Genomic DNA, 24,081 nt, shown 5'->3' with positions numbered 1-24,081 from the left:
TGAATTCAAGGCAGGATCTGGAGACAGGGATGGAAGCTGAGGCCACAGAGAGGTATTCCTTATTGGCTTGCGCCTCATGACTTGCCAACCTGCTTCCTTATACAACTCAGAACCATCTGTCAGAGGTGGCACTGTTCCATTTGGGCTGGCCCCTCCCACATCCATCATTAATCAAGAAAATGTCCCACAGACTTGCCTGCAAGCCAGCCTGATAGATGTGTTTTCTTAATCAAGGTTCCTTCTTCCCACATGACTCTGGCTGTTGCCAAGTTGACAAAAAACTAACCAGCACACTAACGAAAAGAATCAACCACTAATCAGGACGACTGAAATAAAAACAATACACAAAGGCCATTGTCACACAGTACAACTTCTTATACAATACTGGTAGCAGAGGAAGTGAAAATACAAATTAAGAGCATTTCACAATTTCTAAAAAGAATATGAAGAAACATCTAATAAGCTCTTCTTATGTCTGCATTTTCCAAGATCATTTCTGAGAGCATCAGACAAACTCCATTTTAAAGAAAACTTCATTTCTAGCAATACTAAGATAAAAACTGAACCCCAAGTTCCAGAGATATAAACACAACAGTTAAGGACTCTGGTCAAGGGACCGCCACCCCAGGGTGGGTAGGCTGCTGGCCAAGAAATAGTTATGAAGCTAAAACAAAAGCTTCACCCATCAAAGTCTCCAATAGTGCTGGAGAGACTCCAAATATATTTTGTCTTCTGTAGTTTTCTCTTGGCAAGATGTTCCAGTTGACTAAAGTATGACCCTGAAACACAAAGGTTTTACCTCCTAGCTTGCAGCTTTTCCCTTTCAAAACCCTTCACTCTGAGAGTACAGGGCCATCCTCCTTCACCTGGCTAGCCAATGTGTTGGATGAGGGCCACACCTGGGCTTGATTTTTATTAATAAGTCCTTTTTAACTTGCATCGGATATTGGTTCTGTGGTGGTCTTGCTTGGGGGTCTCACGACACGGGCACAACAATTTCCACATCAGGTTTTTGGAGTTTGTGTCTGAAAGCTTCCTGTGACAGTGTCTACACCATCTTGGGTTAAGATATGCCATCTACACAGGGCATAAAGCAAGTGCTAGCAGATTTGAAAAGCACTCAGATATTGGCCTTCAGGAAGGTGAAAAGAAGACAGATGGAAATAGATGTGGCAGACATCTCACTGCAAACTAACTCCTGATCCACACATAAGGTAATTCATAGAAGAACTGGTTTTTATGTTTGTTCTTATCTTCAAAATTAATCAGTGTTTTCCACACATCAAAACATATTTGTGGGAGCTGTGGAAATGGCCCATTCAGCAACAGGTCTGCCATGCAGCCATGAGGACCTGAGGTCAAATGCCTAGAACACATGTAAAAGTACCCAGGCACAGTACTTCTCATCTGTAACTCCAGTGATGAAGGGTACAGAGGTGGAGACTTGGAGCTCATCAGCCTGTCAGCCTAGCCAAGTCAATGATCTCTAGATCCAGTGAGGGGCCTGCCTAGAAAACGAAAGTGGAGGGTCATCAAGGGAAACCTGGCATCAACCTCTGACCTCCATATGCAGATTGATGTGTGCTCACCAACATGCACATAAGCACACACTCACATACACACGAGTGCAGTCCACACAAACCTGCACATATAACACCTCTGTGTGTGTCTCTCTCTCTCTGTCTGTCTGTGTCTCTTTATCTCTTTCATCTCTCTGTCTTTCTGTCTCTCTATATCTCTGTCTCTGTTTTCTCTCTGTGTGTCTGTCTGTCTCGAGAGAGGCTTCCTGAAGTTCTTAATCATCTTTCCTTAATTGTCAAGCCTCTCTGGCTGTTGGGAGATACCCTGAGGCTGTGGGTGTCAAGCAGGAGGCCCAGTTGAGGAAACAATTTTATGCCATACATAAATTACAGTGAAAATTCTGAAAATTGTGATTCTGATGAGACACCATGTTTGGGACATGCTACAGTCATTTTAAAAAGTTTAACATGAAAGGATATCTTAAAAGCCACATTATAGCTCTACTTAGACAAGGATCACAACAAAGGTGACATCTATAAGACAAGTCAGGAAAACTGACTCTCATCCTATTACCCTACAGTCACATTCAAACATAGCAAATATGTTCAAGAAAATTGGCAAGTTGGGGATTTAGCTCAGTGGTAGAGTGCTTGCCTAGCAAGCGCAAGGCCCTGGGTTCAGTCCTCAGCTCAAAATAAAAAAAAAGAAAAGAAAAAAGAAAATTGGCACCAAAGAAACAAAAGAAGAATAAATAGTCAAAGTAAAACATTTATGTGCCAAGGGCATTATCAACAGAATAAAAAGGCAATACACAGAAGAGAAGAAGTGTCTATGTATCATGTATCTGGTTTGGGATTCTCATCTCAGAAACAGAAATCACTGTAACTCAAGGAAAAGTTAAGGGCTAATGAGATGGTTCAGCAGGTAAGATGACGCCGCCATTCTTGATGACCTTGAGTACAATCCTGAAACCCATGTGGTAGAGGGCTTGCTCCTGCAAACTGTCCTCTGACCTCCTCCTGTATGCTGTAGGGCACATATGCCCACACATATACACACACTAAAGAAATGCATATTTCTGTAATGAAAAAAACTATTGTATTTAAAATGGGATATTTGCAGTCACTTTATAAAACATCCAATGAAGTATCATTTTTTATTAAATATCTTATTCAAAACAAGAAAGAACATAAGTTTAGGTGAGGATGTAGACAGTTGGAGCCCTTGGGTTGTGCTGGTGAGGATATATAATAGTACAGTGAAGTTGGAGATAGGATAGCAATTCCTAAAACAATTAACCCAATGGCCTATGAATTGGCAACTCAAGCTTTCTACCTTAAAGAACAAAAGTCCAGAGCTCAAACAGATGTACTTGCACACTCAACAGCATGGTTCATAGCAGCCAAAGGTGAGAGCAAACCACATTTCCAGTCACAGATGAATGGGAAGCAACACAGCATACACACCATGGACGATTATTCTGCCTTACAGAGCCCAAGAAATCCACACACATGCCACACTTTGATGAACCTGAGGACATCACACCAATGGAAACAAGCCAGCCAAAACGAACAAAAACAAAGACAAATAACAACAATACACAGATACTTGTGAGACTCCAATTTAGGGTTCCCACATTAGTCATATTCAATGACAAAAAGTAGAATGGTAGACACCAGGAATCGGGAGTGGGTGGTATATGAAGTCTTATTTCAGAGCTATTGGATTCCATTTGGGAAGATGAGAAATGTCTGACATTTAGAGTGTGGTGATGGTCACATAACATGAAGCTACTCCATAGAGTAAAACTGTTAAAATGTGAATGTGTGCTGTGTATAGTTTCATATTATCTACACACAAACATGTAAAAAACTTAGTTTGTCCACTCAGGCTTCAATGTACCAACACACTCTATCACATCATAAAATGATTACTCTGTTCTTGCTATGAATTCCAGTTCTTAATGGATTTACATAAGCGTGAACTAAGTGATAGCATTTTCTGAAAATCAGGATCCAAGTTTGCATACCTGGTCTGGACTTCAGTACAATCATTTCGTAGGAAACGGAAAGCGATACCCACCAACACGGCCAGAATGATTGTGATAAATACCTTTCAAAAAGATAATGGGGAAAAGAAAAACTTTCCATTAGGAAGGAAGTTTAGAAATAAGATATATGGTTTCCTAATCAGATCTCTCCAAAGAATATGAAACACATATGTTAAACTGAAGACTAAGGTCTCTGCAATCTGAGGCTCTGACAGAACAGACCCTGGAAAAGCTCAGTTCAGGTTCTGAAACATGGATGACACAGCGGGAGAGAATGCAGGTGCCTGGGGAGGTCGGGGGACAATCCAAAGTAAGAGACAGTGTTCACCTAAACTGAGATCTCAACACTGGTGCAGCAAACATGTGCAGTTTCTACCTCAAGTGGTTTAAAGAACTCTGGCTCTCTTTTCTCTTTAGTTAGAGACAAGTTCACCCAGGCCAGGGGACAGCTCAGGCAGAGCCCTGCACAGCACACACTAGACCTAGTCCTGATCCCCTCAACTGCAAACCAATCACAAAACTGAAAACGACTCACAACCCAGTTCCTAGCCGTGGGACTTTGTGCTAAGAAGGGGGAGCTGGTCCTCCCGTGTCACCTCTGGGACATCTGTGCCTGTGTGGGAATGATCACTATTGCTGTCACTAGTGTTCAGACAGAGTCCCCTGGGTCACCTGGTGCCCCATTGCCCCTCATCCCTGTCACTGTGCTCCATCAACCTCAGCCAGAGTGGCCTGTGCTCAAGTCTCATCTAAGCTGCAAACTCCTCCAGACCCTCATCTACCTCCATCCACTCAGTCTGTGCAGACAGTCACAGGAGCCTGCACTGCTTTGGTTTGGGGACAAAATGACTTTAGAAGGTGCTTCACTTAGCAGAGGAGTAAGGCTACATAATGCTGTAACTCGTTTAAAAGATTCTGTTATTCCTCTGATGATGTTTTAAAAGTAGAATATTATGATCTAAGGGAAAGCATTCTACCATGTAACTTGACAAATTAGAACTCAAAACACTAGGGCTTGGAGATAAGGCTCAGCAGTTAAGATCATTAGCTGCTCTTGCAGAGGGCCTGAGATTCAGTTCCCAGCATGTAAATGGCCCCTACAACCTTCCATAGCTCCAGTTTCAGAGGATCTGATGTCTTCTGCTGACCTTCATGGGAATGTCTATGATGCACAAATATAGATGCAATCAAAACAGCCATACATAATAAATAAATAAATAAATAAATAAATAAATAAATGAAATGAATGAATGAATGAAATGAATGAATAAATAATAAATGATTTAGAGATTTAGTCCTCAGTACCTAACATTGCTAACACACACACACACACACACACACACACACACACACACACACACACACACACACACCGGGAAGGCAGCAGCATTGAAACACGAAAAGGGCAACACAAATGTCAGGAAGTAAGTGCTGTTTCATTACAGCCAGCAACACACGACCTTCCCATGCTCAACAGAAACTAAATTCTGACAATAACAACTCACTACCAGCAGAACTGACTGTGAGTTCTCACTGGACAGGGACAGGAATATAGGTCCGTGGTAGAGTGATTGTCCTCTCATGGCTGAGGCCCCAGGATCAAACACTAACACAGCAGAATCCTCAACATCATGAAATAAATGTAAATGAATAAGTGATGGCCCAGTGAGCTGGAAGAACCACATTTCTGTGTGACATTCATGTTAAAAGACAGAAAATCTTAAGGCATGATGGTCCTTGTTACAGAGCCGGTTTAAAGAAAAGAGGAACCTCACTTCCCCCAGTTCCCAGTCAGCTGACAGGGAAGAGCACTGTTCAGTCCAGTCACTATCTGTGTGTGAACTGCACTCTTGGAGTGGCTTCTGCTTTCATGCTGGACTCCAGTAAGGGAACAGCACTCTGCAATGGGCTCATCTCTCAGGCAGTGAATGCACAGGCTTCCCCAGAGGGGATCAATGGCCCGGTTTCCTCATCCCATGATTTCAACTACAGATCACCCTCCTTTCCCTCCCCAGTCACCTCCACCCTCTCTACTTAGACTTTCTCCAAAGTCCATTCTTTCATCTGTTTTCATGCTACAATTTTATCTGTTTATTCAGTTACCATCCATCCACCACATGAAAAGTTACATCAGGACAGAAGCCTTTGACTCCCTTACTCATTCCTGGACTTAAGCTTGTTCGATTTAGACAGGTGTGAGGAACTCCCAGGTGTGCTGAATTTCTTGTTGCCTTCCCTGAATTAAGTTTCCTACTGGGATTAGTCATTATAGTTCCTCTGAGTAAAAGACAACCACTAAAATGTTTTCTGTAAGTAAAAAGTTAATCACATTCTACTTACTTTATTTCTATATGCCAAGTGGGAATGACAAATTCATGGAATGGAGTAGAAGATAAATGTGACCCCGAAGTACACCAACTCAGAAACAAATTGTTCCCACTTGAGTTTTTCACAATACAATTAAAGTAATTCATCAGGTTACCTGAATCATAGTGTCAACTGGAAAACCACAGTAATTTTTGAATAAATGAGAGATATTCCATTTGAGCTGATGACAGAAAGGGGTGGCACACGTGACCTCCTCCAAGGCCGAGCTCCTCCCTGCCCTCTGTTCCCCCAAGAGCGGGTCCAGTTCAGCTCTGATTTCTCTGTGTAAGGAGGACTGGGCATACATGGTGGCTAATTCGTCTGTGACTTGGTGCCGTCTCTCAGCAAGCTCTTCGTACTTGTCAGCTTAGGGATAAAAGTGGATAAAGACAAGAAGCGGACAACAATTTAACTGATTTTTCCAAGAAAATTTTCATGAATAACACATAAATTATGTACCAGTTTTTCTTTGAGACAGTCTCATGTACCCTAGACTGGCCTCAAAGTTTGCTAAGAAGCCAAGGGTGACCTTAACTGCTCCAGGTCCTCCTGTGTCTGTCTCAAGGACTGAGATGACAGGCACGCACTTCATACCCAGTTACGTGGTGCTGGGAACCAAACTCAAGGCTTGGTGCATGCAAGGCAAGGACTCTACAAGCTGACTTACATCTTCGAACATAATAAAATTACCCCTGTGTAATTCCTTAACAGATTAGAAGAGTGTCCCTAACTGACCTGACTACTTCCATTATCCCATGGATACAGCAAACTGAATGACCTCTTCCCATCTGGACCCCAAGTCTTAACAAAGTCTTCCTTCCCTTTGTAACATAAAAGTCTGGTGCCAGCTTTTTGCCACATGTGAATGTATATGCAAATGTGAAAACTGCCAAGTATCATGTACAAAAATGTTATAAGCAAAGTCAGGCATCGTGACATAACCCTGTAATACCTATATTTGGGAGGTGAGCTGGAAAACACATACATTTAGGGCCAGCCTGGCTACATAAGCAAACCACATCTAAAACAATAACAAGGATAATATGACAAACAACAAGTACATTTACTTTCTAACAGAAATTTCCTTTACAAGTGACAGTATCATATAAATGGTCTATTATAATTTAAATATAAAACACAAAACACAACAGACAGAAAACTCTATTAGCTAATTTTAGGACACTGAATTAACATATAAAGCTACTATCTAAAGAACCACACTACTGTGTGATAATGAAATCAGTTAGGCAAAAACTCTGACGCTAGAAGATTCACATACCATCATGGCCTTCTTCTTCTGTGTCTAATATAGCAGAGAAACCTCCATTAATGATGTCCAGGAAGAAGTCTGCAGGGTTGTTGTGGGAATCATATTCATAACCTACAAAGAAGTTGGCCATAAACACAAACCTGAGGACACTCTTTCAGAGAGTGGGCTGGGGAGGGGAGACAGAATTTAAGAGCTTCTTCCTCTTCTTGTCCCTCCTCACTAACTTATCCTTTCCTCTTGTATATACACTCATAATATTTCAAAAATATCTGCTTCCCAGTATAAGATGAACATATATGTATATACACATTTATGAATATATATGTATGTTGATGTGTATGTTCTACATATATATGTGAACTCTTACTATGAAACAATCATTTGAGTTTGGCCTAAATTTTTATTGGAATCCAAATACTCACAAATGTTTACACTTTTAAATGATAAAGATTAATCAAACACAAAGAGAGAGCTGCTGGTACAATGGCTTTTACAGAGGCCACAAGAATATAAAGCAGACGGCAATTAATAATTCAGGTGTCAACCCACCAGATGAATAACTCTTTGATGAAGGAATCTTACTAAACAAGGCTTATGGGCCCACAAACTCTGAAAGCCAGATGCATCTGTCTATAATTTTTCTCATGTGCCACTAAATTTCTTCCCTAAAAACAGCTATGGGTGTTCTCTCCAGTGCCTGTGGACACTGCTGCTTCTGTATGTAATTTCACATGTACAAAAAAAGCTGTGGTATCTCCCCAATCCCTACATGGTAATATGTAATCTCATATAATATGTATATCATTAAGCTGTATAATTTTGATATGTAGAAAATGTAGTAGGATATGCTTCAAAGTTGGATCTATTATTCCATGAGGACTGTAAGGCACTTAGGTCCTGTATTTATCACTAGCATAGACTTACATAAAGAAAACAGCAATTTCTTCTCAGTTCTAAGAGATGCTACATACAAATGGCTGATTTTGACCCTCAGAGCAAATTCAAACTAGACTGAATGCCTCCTAAGATTAACCTCCAGAGAAAATACACAAGGAAATATTCTCAGGTGTCTATTGTAGAACCAAGGCCAGGAATAAAGTAACATTGGTGCCAGTTCCCTGCTTGCTAAGTCTGGCTGATAAAGACCTACTCCCTAAAAAAATTCCTCAGCAGCTTGTCTCACTGGGCACTGTGCCCCCGGCCTCAGGTCACAGCCTGAACCTTGAATCTGGGCATTGCCATGGTTACTCATGCTCTCAGATGTAACTTTCTTTACTTTCCATGGGATGGATATAAGGGGAGACAGAACCAAGAATGAGGGAGAAGCTAGAGAAAAATAAAAAATATTCCTCAGTACGTGTGTGAGTCTGATTCCCTCAGATAAATAAGAGTTATCCCTAAGTCCTGCTACTCTGAAAGCATTCTTTTAGCAACCCTGGATGTAGTTCAGGGAGCTGGTCTCTCAGGCTGCTAGAGAGCGATGGAAAGCAAATATTTAAACCTATATTTGGAGATATAATCATCCATAACTATATTCATATTTCACTAAAATGAAACTGACGTCATGAATCATTAAAAAACATTCCATCATCTAATACGACTATGAAAAAAAACCCAAGCAGACCAAAAACATGAGTCCACAGAAGCCAGACTTAAGCCAGTCTATCCCCCAAGCATTGCCTAAACCTGAAATGCAAAGATACTACTAACTTAAGTAACATCTCCACAGCTCCTCAGAGTCACATCACACTAGGAGAAAACTGAAAACTACCATGTATTAAGTTAGCAAGAACACAAAGATGCTGGGTTTTCCAAAGCTATTCCAGTGACAGATAACTGGACTTGAGGACAGCATGTTAATGAAGAGTCACCACAACTGGAAAGCAGAACAAAAAGCTCAGGAAAAATACTGTAACACAGGCATGACACAGGACAGCAGAAAGAAAAGACACCTGACAACAAGCCTGTGCTGCACCACTAACAGAGTCCTGTCACCAATTTATCCTAAGGTATTTAAAATGGAGAAACCCATTCACAGTAAGTCTGCAGGAAGGTCAAGCAGTACTCCTGAGAACCCCTGTTCTCTCCCCGGATTCCATGAATGAAGGAGCTCTCACAGCAAAAGCCAGCCATACCTGCGGATGTGAAGTATTCCAACGCCTCTTGTGCAGGGCCATGATACATAACTTTTCCTGAGGCCACTAAGGTGAGGCTATCAAAAAATCTGAAGATGGAGTATTGAGCCTGATTAATGGAGAAGATGACTGTCTGTCCCCTCATAGACATCCTAAGTTTAAAGAGGGAAAAATCACAAGTCACTGGAACATTAAAAACTTGAAATTCTCAACAAAATATTTTATTCCTGAAGTTAGACTCTTTGTTCCCATTTCAGCTTGAATTTTCCTTAAAAACACTTCCTCTCACTTGTATTATGCACCTGATAGATGTAGATGAATTTCTAAACAGTCTTATTGAATAAGAAACACAGAGCCAAATACTGGAGTAATAGCCAAAGAAATCAGTGCAAATAGCCACAACTAGCCTTAGCTTACTACCACACTGTAGCTTCCATAGAGAGAGCTTCTTCCTGTCTGACCTGTGCTTCTATTGCCTTCCTGTTCTGCCTTCTCATTGGCTCTAAGCCCAGCCACATCACTGCCTGTCTGTACAGACCTCCAGGTCTCTATGCTTGGTGCTAGGATTAGAGTCGCATGTCACCATACTTGGCTGTGTCCTTGACCACACAGCGACTCTGTCTGCCATTTGATCAGATTAAGGGTGTGTGCTACCACCACCTGATCATTGGTTTAATTCCTGAACTACCATTTCAGGAAGTCAGATCTTCTGTTAGGCGAAACAATAACCCAAAATACTGTTAAAAAAGGATTTGAAAATATGTTTATAAAAGCTGGGTTTTGGGGGTTAGGGATTTAGCTCAGTGGTAGAGTGCTTGCCTAGCAAGTGCAAGGCCCTGGGTTCAGTCCTCAGCTCTGGGGAAGAAAAAAAAAAGCTGGATATGGTGGCATATGTGTCCTGGACTGACCAGCTCAGCTACCACCCAGGCACACATCCAGGACTTGAGTTTGCCCAACCTATCATCTATCCCATCTGTGACCTGCTGTAGCACATGTAGGGACTACTGATCCTGCAGAACCATAGCTGCATGATCTCCATGACTCAGGGTAGCAAAAGGAAATCCCAGAGGAGTTTCAGTGAGGGTCCTGCATGATGGTGTGTCAGAAGGCAGAGGCCCTGAACTTCACCAACAACTGGTTATACAATTAAAGCTGTTTGGACAGAAGGGTCTACTCCATGATGTGCTGCAGCTCCCAATGCCACTAATACAAATGAAGAGGTGATGTAGAGAGGGGAAAGACAGAGGAGTGAAGTGTTTGTTTTTGTTTCTTTTATTCTCAACAGGACAAGTGGTTGGTAGCAACAAGAAAAAGAGCAGAATAATTGCATGACAGTTGATTGTTTTCCCTGTCAGAATGTTAATGAATCAAAAAAGGAAAAATAGTAATTTCATGTGTCATAACCCAGAACTGCCAGCATGATTAGATGATCAAGATTCAAGATAGGGAAGTGAGATGGATCATTGGGTAGAGACACTTGATGCCAAATCCAAAGACCTAAGTTCAGTTCCCAGAACCCTGCTGGTGGAAGGAGAAAGTCAACTCCTTGAGTTGTCCTCTAACCACTACAGGTATGCTACACATGCACACACACACACACACATAAAACACATACAGAAAAAATAAATGTTAAAAAAAAAAGTAATCTACCACTAGGACGCACATTCAGGGTGTTGGAGAACAAGGGGAACACAGCCTATCAGGGCCTGAGTCTGCTCCAGAACCCTGGAGAAACCACACTCAGGATGACCCCATGCAATGCACTAAGACTAGCAATGGCGTGAGACGTGGGGACGGAGAGAAGCGTTCCATACTGAAAATGACAAGAACTTGATCTTAGAGTATCCTGAAGCAGACAGGAGAGGGGACAGACAGGGAAGGTGGTGACACCTGGGGAGTCTACAGACTAGCAGGTGACAAGGCCCCAGGTGTTGACTTCCTCACCTGGAAGGTGCAATGGTGGATGATGTTGGTTCTTGGAGGGACAGGCAGGAGTGTTTAGGGTGATGGACTGTGATGTCAGAACAAAACAAAGAACAAGGGGAAGGAATGACAGACAGAGAGTGCAGTAAAGTTCAACAGCCAGGAGCCCAGGTCATGGGAATGGGACAGTCCTTCTATGGTTCTTGGGGTTATTCAGTGTGAAACTCTTACTAATTTTTAAAATGAAAAAATGTAACTGTTACATTTTTTCTATAAATGTTTCAGCTGCAGACCTTCTTTCTTGAGAGAAGGAAATATTACTTCTTTTATTTCATTCTTCCCCAGGTTCAGGACTCAGACCTTTGGAATCATTCCCTCAGCCACCACATCCAGGGCTAATCCCAGAGATAATGCTATTTATTCTATCTTCAAAGCACTCCAGAACCAACCATTTTCTAGCTAAGGAATGCTCACATCTCAGCTTCTTGCTGACACCTTTACATTCCCATGATAAAACTATAACCTTCTTCATGATGCATGCTCTGCTCTAAACACAGAAGCCTTCCCACATCCCCTGCCATGAAAACCTTAGTCCTTACAGTGGCTCAGGTGGTCCAGGCAATCTACAGCCAACCCAAACAATCCCCTCACTTCGACTGTAAATGTGGAGGGATGAATTGTGTCCTTCCAAAGACTCATTTGTTGAAGTTCTCACATCAAAGAATTTAGAATGTGGTTATAATGTGGTTTGAAGACTCTTGGAGACAAGAATCTTTAAAATGGTAATTAAGTTTAAATGAACTTACTAGTGTGTACTAATGTAACTGGTGTCCATTTGGATCAGGGCATAAACACATGAAGAGGAAGGAGACACCATCCACAACTCAGTGACTGAGGCCTCAGAAGACACAGCCTGTGGATACTTTAATATCTGGCTCCTGGGATCCAGAACTGTAATAAATTTAACTTCTATAAAGTCACCCAATTTGGGGTGTCTTTAGTAGTACACTAGCAACTTTCCATCCCCTCAGGCCACCAGGTCTAGTCAAGTTGGGCTATTTAATGTTCCAGGCACATCAAACATGCTTTGCCTCAGAACAAATGCATTTTCCCTCCATACAGTGCTCTGTTCAGATCTCACCCACTCACACATAGCTCACTTGACACTTGCTTGAGGGTTGTGGGGATATTTATTTAAAGCAGTGCTCCACGTTCACCACTGCCATCTTTCCCTATGCTCTTATCTCATTGTTCTTAATGTATGTTCCTTGTTAATTGAAGTTTCCCTCTAATGAACAAGGAAGAAATTCTGTGGCTTACTTCTGAATCTCCTGCACCAAAAATACACACAAGTGACCAGGTATTAAGGAAATAAAACTTAATGTTCCTTCAGCACTTACCTTCTCAGGACCGAGATGACATCAGTTGTAGTGCTCAAGTCTAAGCCAGTGGTGGGATCATCCAAGAACAAGATGGGATGCTCAGCAACTAGCTCCATTGCTATACTGGTCCTTTTCCTGAGCTCCTTAGATCTAGGCTAAAGTACCAATGACCATCATTATCAACAAGAACAACCATAATCATTGTCATTTGGTGAACTACACTGTTTCAGCAATAAAAGATTTTGTCATGTCTTTATCCTGAGGAGCAAAAATATGGGCACTTGGGAGAAGAAGGACTTTTCTCTTTTCCAAGTGAGTAGAAAGAGGCTCAGGTCAGACTTGACATGAAGCCCATGCTACTGACAGTTACTGTTTGTTCTTTATCAAGCCACATGTACTAAGATAATGAGTTATCACACTCCAAGACTGGCACAGTGAGATCTCTGCTGAAGGAACGAGGAAGACAGCACAGTAGAAGATGAAGAATCTCTAGTAATTTAGTTTAAATTTAACACCCTCCTAACACACACAGGGCACACACAAGAAAGTCACTCTACACAACACACAGGCACATACACACACACAGGCATGTGAACACACAAGTGGACACACACACTATCATTTTGATATTTAAGAGTAGAGTTTATAGGTAAGCAGATATCCTTATTTTTATAGATGAAAAGTAATTAAGTACTCAGGGGGAAGATCCTCCCTAATGTAGTTTTAAAATGCCACAGTGAGAAATAGCGTTAGTGAGTATGCTATTGTAAACACTCATGCACCCAGGAGCTGGTATTAGCAGTATACTACTGTGCTGGCTATACAACAGTCAAACTTTTACAGAAACCACATATTTCCTATACTTTTCTTAGATCAAAATCTTATGAAAGGCTGAAGAGAAGTCTTAGCAGGGAAAAATCACTTGCCACACATGCCTGAAGCCTGGGTTCAATCCCTAGAACTCACATTTAAAGCTCTATGCAGTAGAATACATTCCTAATTCCATCAAGATGTAATTACAGTGAGATGGGAGGCAGGTCAGGAGCATCAGGCATGAATGTAGGACATCAGTAGTACAAGACAGACCCTGACTTACAAACAAGGTGGGAGGAGAGAAAAGACCATTGACAATGGTGTCCTATGACTTCCATGTGTGTGCTATGACATTCAAGTGGTCATGTGTGCGCGCGCACATGCACACACACACACAGACACACACGCATACACGCATACACGAATGCAGACATACACGCATACACCTTTTTAAAGTAATCATAAAAATTATATTAAAGTTCTTGCAATATGTTACATTTCATAACTTCAAGAAGTTAATAAACATCTTCATATGTTGTCCCTAAAAAAACAAACAACTTATGACAATGACTAATTATTGTTAAAAACAGAACAAAAGGAAGAAGTTTATTGTAGACATAAAACTTTGTAAATAAACAGAGACAAAGGAAACAAAATTCCATTGCTCAAGAAAAAAAGAAAGCATGGTAAATGTGAGCTTTTCTATTGTTCTTCCCAACAAGACTAACATCTCATAAAGGACTGTGGAGAAGCATTGTGGAATCAACAGCCAGTACCTTCCTCTTCCTCACTGCCTCTAAGGAGGAACCACCACAGGAGTTAATCCATGAGAATCATATTCTGGGGAGCCCATTACAATCCATACCACCAAATATCTGCTCAGCAGACATCTATGTATAATCTTCTCAATGAGTTGATGTCACTGTGAGAGACAGGATGGTTTGGAGGACACAAGAAGATGGAAACAACCCTGATGTTGAAAACTCTAGGCATATAATAAATTAAATGCCTGATCAAGTTCTGTAAACAATGTAATCATAAACATCTGGGGACTGAAAATGGTTATAGAACTGACAGGCTGAGGATATCAAGATTTTAGTTAAGAATGGAATTGTTAAATAAGCAGATATCACTAATTTTTAAAGATTAAGAAAAAAGTATTTAAGAATGAAGTATTATATAATAGTCTTTTAAAATACGTTAGTAAGAAACTAGTTGGCTATGACATGGTCAGCTGTGAAGTTCACCACTTATATATTACCCTCCTGATCCTACACAAATCCTCATAGGAGTCACCAGGTCCACTCTGTTGCTCTTGCTCAAGTTTCTATCATTGAAAACTAACACAGGAGCTGGGAACAAATAACAAGAACTGACAGAAGATAGGGAAGGAGGGAACAGGGGCAAAAGGCTATCCTACGTTTCCATCCAGTTACAAAGATAAAATGATCTTGAAAAAGTAAACAAGGGGTGAAAGGTTTATTTCAGCATAAAATTTAAAAGTAGAGTCAACCACTGCAGGGAAGTCCAGGCAGGAAGCTGGTGCAGATGGTTACATCCAGTCAAGAGCACAGAATGGATGAATGCATGCAAGCCTGTCAGTGTTCAACTCACTTTCCACATTCTCATGACACCCAGGACCCAAACCCAAAGAATGATGCTGCCTGGGTGGGCTGGGTCTTTCCACATCGCTTAACTCAATCAAGACAGTCACCTACAGAAATGCCCACAAGCCAACTGACTAAAATTCCTCATTGAGACTCTCTTCTAGATGATTCCAGGTGGCTCCGCACTGTGTTAAGGTGACAGTTAACACTAGCCATCACAGACCGGATGGGATAAAAACACAGAAAGGCTACAGAAAATAACAAGCACTGAACAAGTCAGAAGGAAATGCTAAAGAGACCAAGTACAACCCTGGAGGGAATGAATGCAGAATGAATCACAGAGCCAGAGTCCTCATCCCACGTCATATGTCAGTCCAGAAAACACTCTGAAACAAGAAAGGGACAAGTCCTCGGGGAGGTGACAATAAACAGAAGAAAGCACTTGTCAGATTCTCCATGAGTCAAGAGTTTAAGGCTGAGGAAGAGGAGGCTCATGTGAGGAAACTTGGAAATGGCCATGTGAGGAACACTTTTCCCTCCTGGATCACATTCCATTCCCAGGTTTAACAATTGTAAGAAGGCTTCCCAGCTCAATCTCCACTGTACATCACATAGCCAGTCACTTATTCATTAATACAGACAGCAGCACTTGGACCATAGACATTATACGAAACTGCTGACTGAGGGTCATGTTTTCAACACAGGGATTTTTTATTTTTTTGGCTCTGAGTCTTTCAAGACATTACCTTGACATTTGCCACTTTATCCAGATGCAGAAGTTCAAGGACCTCATCAATTCGCCTTCTTCTTTCATCTCCTGTTACACTCACTGGGAGTCGAAGAGCTGCTGAGAACTCTACATTGTCTCTCACAGTCACCGTGCGCATCACCATGTCATTCTTAAGGTTAAATAGTATTTCAATTAAATATAGTTATCACTAAGACAAGCATGCTGACAGATGTGACCTAACCCTCATATAAACCACACACAATGTAACACTCCACTGAAAGACAAGCTTTCAGTGTTACTAATCTCAAGTCCGGAGCCTGAAGCTATTATTTCATGCCCCTCTCCCATCTGCCTTCCCAGAGATTTAGGTGACTGCTACCTGCAATTATTCACAGAAAACAACTTCTACGCAGTGGAGAAAGATGAAGGAAGGGCACTATCAGACACCAGCAGTCTTTGTAGAATTAAATCACAGCTGCAGTTACTAACACTCTTCCTCAGCTGTCAGACTCCAAGCCCTCCCCATCTTCCTACTTAATACTGCCAGCCTCAGGCCAATGGGTCACTAGAAAAGCTGGGGTAGAGAAAGTTGGGCCTGTATTCTGTCATATAATTAATTGGAAACACACAAATCTATAAGCTAAGCATCTACCCATACAGAAGCAGGGGAAGTCTAAAATTATAAACCCACCAACACTTACTCGTGGTACATAACTAGAAGTACATTTGAAATTAGCAGGCCGAGGGTTCCCATTTATCAAAATATCTCCTGATAATCCACGTGGATCTTTTCTTGCAGCTAAGACATCTAGTAACCTACAAAGGGATATATATGTTGTGTAATTTACTTTCTCCTTTCAATAAAAGCTATCACCTGTTAGCTACTCAGAATAAATATTCTGCATATTGTAAGTTTAACTGAAACCACAAACACACACACACACACACACACACACACACACACACACACTGCTTTCAGCTCATTATGTGCTCTAATACAGCCCAGAACTATGAATGCAAGACATGATCCACATGACTGTCTCTCCCTGCAATCTGACCTTGGGGGCTCAATCTCATAATGTGATGTTGTATTTTGAAAATTAGGCCTAGTGATGATTTCTTGTTCCCAGTAAACTTTACTTCATCTTTCTAATGTAATACTATCTTCTCCACATGAAATAATAATATGACCCAACACCATATACAATCACTCTATCATTTCCTATCAATAAAGTGGACCTAGTAAGACTTTCTGTTCTTGGTAGAATATTGAATGCACCATCCTGCACATTATCCACAGCACATGGGACCAGACACATATATACTTACACAATACTTACAGACTCACACATATATACTCACAGATACACTCACACAGTACTTACAGACTCACACATATATACTCACAGATACACTCACATAATACTTACAGACTCACACATATATACTCACAGATACACTCACACAGTATTTATAGACTCACACATACATACTCACAGGTATACTCACACAATACTTACAGACTCACACATATATACTCACACAGTACTTACAGACTCACACATATATTCTCACAGATGTACTCACACAGTACTTATAAACTCACACATAATATACTCACATATACACTCACACAATACTTACAGACTCACACATACATACTCACAGATGTACTCACACAATACATAAATAACACCTGTGCAGGTGATTTTACAGCACAGAAACTGGATACAAAGGGCTCGCATGTGCTTTCCATTATACTCACCAAGACCTGCTCCCATCTTCAGGTCCCATGATGGCATTGAGGCCAGGTCTCATGATGCCACTGTAAACACAAAGTCATACTGGTTGATTTTCTATTTAAAGTTATATTATCTTAGTGTCTACACTGAATATTCTATTGAAAGTGGATGGAATTGTACACATATAATAAGTACAAACTCATAGGAAAATTTTTAAATATTAATAGAGGTCCATTATTTATGAAAGATGTTTAATGCTAGTGAGGACTCATCACAAATGTGCCTCAATATCATAAAATCCTTTTGTTTATTATTTAAATGAGGTCTCTTTTTTAAAACATGGTACATCTAAGTTCAGTGTTCCTTGAAGCAAGTAGCAGGTTCTCATGAAGTCTCTATTACACATATGCCTTTATGTGTCAAGTATACAACAGCTTCTTGCTCAAGTTTGATGATGAGTATCTTCATATAGCCCTGCTTGCTGCCTTGTAAACCTCATCACAACAAACCAATGATTCATGGGATATCAGTAGCAGTGTCATTACTATTAAGATATGATCAAACCAAAATCAATGCATCTTAAATAGAAATTCAAAAACTAGACAGAAGCTCTCCAGAGGACAGGAGAACATTGCCTAGTTTAACATTCAAAACAAAACAAATCACCACCTTAATCAAAATAGGAAAACTAAATACAAAACCACAGAATGATGACTTCCTTTCCTGATAAAGCGATTAGAATACTCTCAGTTTAGAACTGGGAGACACCCCTCAAGTACAGGGCATTCTTCATTGATGTATAGGTACAGCACAAATACAAGGTATGTCAGAAAACTGATTGATTCACAGCAGTGAATATCCAGATTGAAAAGGCATATTCTTATAGAAAACTTAGCTACATTCCCACTTCTTATTTCAATCCAGACAGTGTGTCAGTCCTTTGGCCTGCCCATCCCCCTCTTAGTAAGAAAATGGTGGAAGTTCTGGTGGAAGAGCAGAAATGACCAGTGCCCTAGAACACAGGCCATGGGGGGGGGGGGGGGAGGAAGAGTCCATACAGACTGAGCGGGAATCTTGGTGTGTGTGCTCTGTTCTCAGAATTTGGTCAGAAGCACGCCTTCTCTATGTTATGGAACAATGTGTGGAACGTTGGTTTTAGCTCTTCTTATCTCTTAATGAATTTTGAGCAAATACTCGAGGACCTGACCTCCTGCTGTTGGGACTTCCTCATTGCTTCTGTCTCATCACTTGTAACTGACCCTGTCAGAAACCCTCAGTTCAGTTATGAGAGTGCATGTGCATACAGACATACACAATTCCTTTATATATTCAAATTTCTAGGTATTAAATTTTCAATATTTCCTCACCATATGTTGATTTTAATAGTGTGTCTTTGATATTATGTTTTCATCCATAATTGAATTTTATTGAGTTAAATTCATTTCTCAGGGTGTTTTGGTATATAATATGTCTAAGGGATTGTCAAGCTTGTTTGTGTTTTCAAAGAACCAAGTTTTTGTGTCATTAATCCAATAAGTTGTTCTTGTAGTCTCCATCTTATTAATTTCACTGTGATCATGAACCTACCTGTATGTATGACAAGCTGAGGCTGGGGGATGGTTCAATGGGTGAATCACCTGCTGTGTGAGGGGGAGGACCTAAGTTAAACATCCAGAATTCACATGACCTTGGGTGCAGTAAAGGGCACCTGTAACACCATGCTCTATGGAGAGATGGAGACAAGAGAATCCCAGGACTCTTGCAGGCTGCTTGCCTGGCACACCCAGCAATGAACAGTTAGAGACTCTGTCTGCAACATGGTAGAAGGTGAAGACCAGTGCTCAAGGTTGTCCTGTGATGGCCTTGTGCCACGGGTATGTCATACCATCCTCACATCTGCACATGTGAACACATACACACACATACACTTACACACATATATAAACAGATATACACACACACACACACTTATACACATATATATACACATATATATATATATATATATACATGTACACACACTTAAACACACAGTAAACAGATATATACACTGAACACACACAAACACACACACAGAGCTTATTGATAATAGACAACTTGTTGAAACGTTATAAAATATACTGATATCTTTATTTCATGCACATACTTGATATTGGATAGTCTTTCTTTCACCTCTGTTGTTTTACGAAATGGAAAACCACTCTGCACTGTCTCTCGATAGCTGATGTTATGAAAACTCAACACAGCCTCTCCAGTCAATGTGCTCAGGTCACTGGTGTCCATTCCAGGAAGGTCACTGGGATTTCCTTCTATCATCAGGATTGCAACAGGGTCATTATTGGAAGACATCTCCAGAGGATCTTCCTTCCTGTAGATGGAACAGCAATAGTGAGTTGATGGTCCACACAAACAACATTATTACACAGCACAGCACACTTCAGGATTGTTTTAATCTGTGAAGTCATAGGCAGATTCCTTCCTAATGAACATATCACTGTAACTAAGAACCAATGAAAAGAAGAGATAACTGAGTACATAGACTCCCCTTAAACACCCAATTCCTAAGAAACAAATGAGCTCTAATGAGTAGAGTATAAATGTTATTCATAATTCATAAAGGAAGAAGGGTACAGATGAGGGGGCAGATTTGTCTTACTTCAAAAGCCTATTGTGATACAATATAAGTTCAGAGGCAGATACATGACCATCTTTACTACATGTCGTGTGTGTGTGTGTGTGTGTGTGTGTGTGTGTGTGTGTGTGTGTGTGTGTGTGTGTGTCTGTGTGTGTGTGTGTCTGTGTGTGTCTGTGTGTGTGTGTGTCTGGTTACAGCGTACAACATAATAATAAGTTGGCCTTGCACAGCGATCAGGAGAAATTTCTGATATTTTCAGACTCAGATTGTACCTCTGGTCATCAGGCATCTTCAGACGCCAAGAAGATGAACTGCTGACAATGACATCATCATTGCTGGAATGGGAATGTCAAAATTCCAACAAGACTTAAATTATAAAATGACAATGACCAGGGACACCAAATCAGTAGCTAAGGAGCTTAGGACTTTCAAAGAAAACAATACAAATGAAATACAAATGTCTCTTTTCACAAGTTATTAGTGTCTGCTTTAAAGTAAGACATTTAGTGAACTAAGCTTGTGAAAGAGTGTAAAGTATCTTCAACACAGCTGGCTTTCCTTTCTAAGAGCTGACATCCTGGTGGTGAGCTCCTGCCTGTGAGGGACCAGCCACTCAGGCAAGCCTCCTCCAGGAGCAACCTGAAAGCAGACAGGGTGGGAGCAGCTGTGTGAAGTGCTCTGGTGACACCAACCAAAGCAGCCAGGGCTGAGGGACAGCAGCACTGGAGCCAGCCCAGGCCCTCCTGCCTTCCCTCCTGCCATGAGCACATGAAACCTCAAAAGTACAGGGTGACTCCAGGAAAGGCAGGAAAACAAAACCTGCTGAACATGTCTGCCAGATGCCCTGTTACTCCTGGGGAAACTATTAGCCATCTGTCACCAGGCAAACCTGGATCCTCAGAACAATGGCATTCTAAAACCTGTGCCTTGAGGTCCAGAGGCTGATGAGGCTTTGGAAATTCAGACAAACCAAATTATGGGGCCAAGCCTCTGCCACATCAGTGTGCTCTACTCACAAATTGCTGAAAGAATGTTAAATCTTTCCTGTTCAAAGATGTTATCCAGAATTTCAATTACAAATTTCTAAGCAGGTCAATAAACAAGATTAAATATTCCTAAAGTGAGATAATAGAAAAAGATTCTCAAGTAACCCAGACTTTGATTAGTAATCATAAATAATGTGAAAATTGATTGCTACACTCAAAGATAGAAAAGAATTACAGATTTCTTATCACAGGACACAAAATCTATTTTAAAAACAATCATAATTAAGATTTCAGAAATGCATTTGGCAACCATTTAAACACTGATAGATTAAGAAGGAGAACTGGAGAAACACATGACTGCTATTGAAATGAAATCCATTCTGTATGAGAACTATCATAGGAAGAAAGAAGCTCCACGTTGGAAAGACAGAGATCTACATGAGAGCGTAAGAAGTCTTCAGGACTTGAAGAAAGGCTCTGAAGTTCCTGGACAAGATCACCTGGGAGGGAGAAAATGCAGAAGAAAACTAGCACATAGAGAATCACTGGCCTGGGCCTGACAGTACAGGTCAGTGCATGCGCAGCATGTGTGAGGCCAGGGCAGCAACTCCAAGGTAAAGCAGGCTGCCCTGGTGACACCAGGCCGTCAGGAGGAACCCATCACTCTCAGGAGCCTTAAATCCAGCTCGGGAATTGCACCTGACACCGTCTCTTCCTGAATGGCACATCAATACTAGGAATAAAATCATTGAATCAATCACTGTCATGGGGATGCCATGTGAAAAAAAATGCATGGATACATTTATGTCATCCACATGTCAGATTATTGAAAGACAATGCATTCATAAGCTGCATCAACTTTCTTGCCTTTCATTTCCCAGGCACTTGTGGTCTTTTGTTTTGTTTTGTTTTGTGTTTTTGAGACTTGTGCTTTTGGCAAGTGTAAACTGGTTCTTTCCAATTCTAGTGACCAATATTGCCTCTCAGATCACAGATTGCATTGAACACAGTATCAAGAAAGGTTACAGTGGTGCAAGGTTTAAAGCAGAGTTGTGGAAGGAAAAGCGGAGTTGATACACATGCAGCAGAGACTCTAGCTAGCTATTCCGGAACAGGGTGGCCAATAAACACTCAGTTGGTTCAAGGCCCATGTCAGTTCAAGATACAGAGATAGTTCAAGGGCAGACTGCTCCAAAGCACTGACTCCAGGCATAAGGGGTCTGAACAAATGGGAGCTCAAGTGATCCACTTCCATTAGGGCTGGTCATGGTGAGCAGAAGTCCTAAGACAGGGTTGAGAGGTGGCCTGATGATGACCCAGTGGGTGTGATCCAAGTGGGCATGACAGTGTTCATTGCTCTGGTGTTCTGGACAAGCACACAAGCTTGGTTTCTTGGGCAAGGTCTTCAAACATCATAGGTCTCGGTGTTCCTAGCCTGATTTACTTATAGGTAGGAATAATATATTTGTAGTAATAAGTTATTTATCAATCTATGTTTTACTATATGTGCTGGACATGTGTACATATAAGGTACAGAGTCATTTTAGCATCAGCATTTACTTTCAAAATGAAGCAAACCACTGCTGTAGCTACAAGCCGTTACCCGCAGCTGGTGCTACCAACAAGTCAGGCCTGCCAGAACTACGCTGCAACTGCAGATAGGCTGCTTTTAGCCAAAAACACAAACGCAGGTGATCAGAGCTTAAGGGAGCCAGAGCCCAGGATCGAGTGGCTCAAGCAGGAACACGTGGCTGGATTTAAGCTTTTAGCCAGAATGTGGCTACGCTTTCTTGCTTGCTTTCTCTCTCTCTGGATTTGGATGCTAGGTAACTTTTTTGAAATTCCCTCGGAGCTGGGAGGTGGTGGGGCACGACTTTAATCCCAGCACTCGGGAGGCAGAGGCAGGCATATAACTGTGAGTTCGAGGCCAGCCTGGGCTACCAAGTGAGTTCCAGGAAAAAAAGACGCAAAGCTACACAGGGAAACCCTGTCTCAAAAAACCAAAAAGAAAAGAGAAAAATTAAATTCCCTCAGATTTCTACTGTTCTACGCAGACTTGGTAAGTCAATTAAGACATCATATATTTTAAAGAAAAAAACTATTTAAAAGAGAAAATTTTTCCACATTTAAAAAAAAAAAGGGTTTTATGTGTACACTGGAAGAAAACTGGTCTGATAACATTTTAGGTAGTCTGAAAATGGAACAACGATATGAGAAGATTAGTGGTGATGGGATTATGCACATTATTACTTTTCTTATCCTTATTTTACTATTTAAAAATTAGTCAATTTAAGTGCCAGGATAAAAGTTTTAGATAAACCTGTTAAAATGAATTATAGAGAAATTCAGATTCAGACAGAAGAAATTAACAGTGAAATTATTTCAGGATTGGATTATAAGGTTACCGAAAGAAAGCCTGTTTTCACACAATCACCCTTAATTTATCCAGTAACCATACAACAGCCACCTGGTCAAGTGAATGCACAAAACATTTGGACTCCAGTTGAAATGTTAAATTTATGAAGGTTTAAGTGCCGCAGACCACCCAGAGGGAGACCACCACTGCGGGAGAACCAGGGAGAAGGCTCAAGGAGAAGTCAGGAATCGGCGAGGAGAATGACAGACAGACACATGTGTTGATGTGCTGCTGCAATTTTACTTCTGTATAGGCAATGCTTATATACTTTTACAATCAAGGAACTTGGCAGGGGGTTACATCAGGCCATTATTTTTTACAATTACTCAGAGTCAGCAAGAAACAATAACAAGAGACATCCATATCTATTTTTGTGTATCACTTCCGCAGCGCGAGTTCACCGTGGCTATTGTCTGAGGGCATGATCTCAGAATTTTGTGAAATCTGTCTCGCACCAGTGACCACATCTGTGGGGAGCCAAACTCTTGCCAGCCTGGGTTATAT

At 41.0% G+C, this 24,081-nt stretch overlaps 1 protein-coding gene across 2 annotated transcripts in view; it reads right to left on the bottom strand.

The window, feature by feature from the left end:
- Positions 1–1,311: 1,311 nt before the first annotated feature.
- Positions 1,312–24,081, bottom strand: part of LOC118592262 (ATP-binding cassette sub-family G member 3-like) — a 33,698-nt gene continuing 10,928 nt past the window's right edge. The window contains exons 2-11 of one of the 2 annotated variants that reach the window (XM_036201081.1): positions 19,687–19,908; positions 17,564–17,623; positions 16,500–16,614; positions 15,815–15,967; positions 12,667–12,803; positions 9,344–9,495; positions 7,218–7,319; positions 6,054–6,304; positions 3,551–3,633; positions 1,312–1,504 (exon numbers count right to left, since the gene is read on the bottom strand). In XM_036201081.1, coding sequence (XP_036056974.1) covers positions 1,477–1,504; positions 3,551–3,633; positions 6,054–6,304; positions 7,218–7,319; positions 9,344–9,495; positions 12,667–12,803; positions 15,815–15,967; positions 16,500–16,614; positions 17,564–17,623; positions 19,687–19,889 — 1,284 coding nt within the window. In that variant the 5' untranslated portion in view covers positions 19,890–19,908 and the 3' untranslated portion in view covers positions 1,312–1,476. Of the gene's footprint in view, positions 1,509–3,550; positions 3,634–6,053; positions 6,305–7,217; positions 7,320–9,343; positions 9,496–12,666; positions 12,804–15,814; positions 15,968–16,499; positions 16,615–17,563; positions 17,624–19,686; positions 19,909–24,081 lie in introns of both variants that reach the window. The other variant, XM_036201082.1, reaches the window with a different exon arrangement.

The sequence above is a fragment of the Onychomys torridus genome, chromosome 10 (genome assembly GCF_903995425.1).
Source record: "Onychomys torridus chromosome 10, mOncTor1.1, whole genome shotgun sequence".
Lineage (NCBI taxonomy): Eukaryota > Metazoa > Chordata > Mammalia > Rodentia > Cricetidae > Onychomys > Onychomys torridus.
This window is presented reverse-complemented; position numbering and strand designations above follow the sequence as displayed.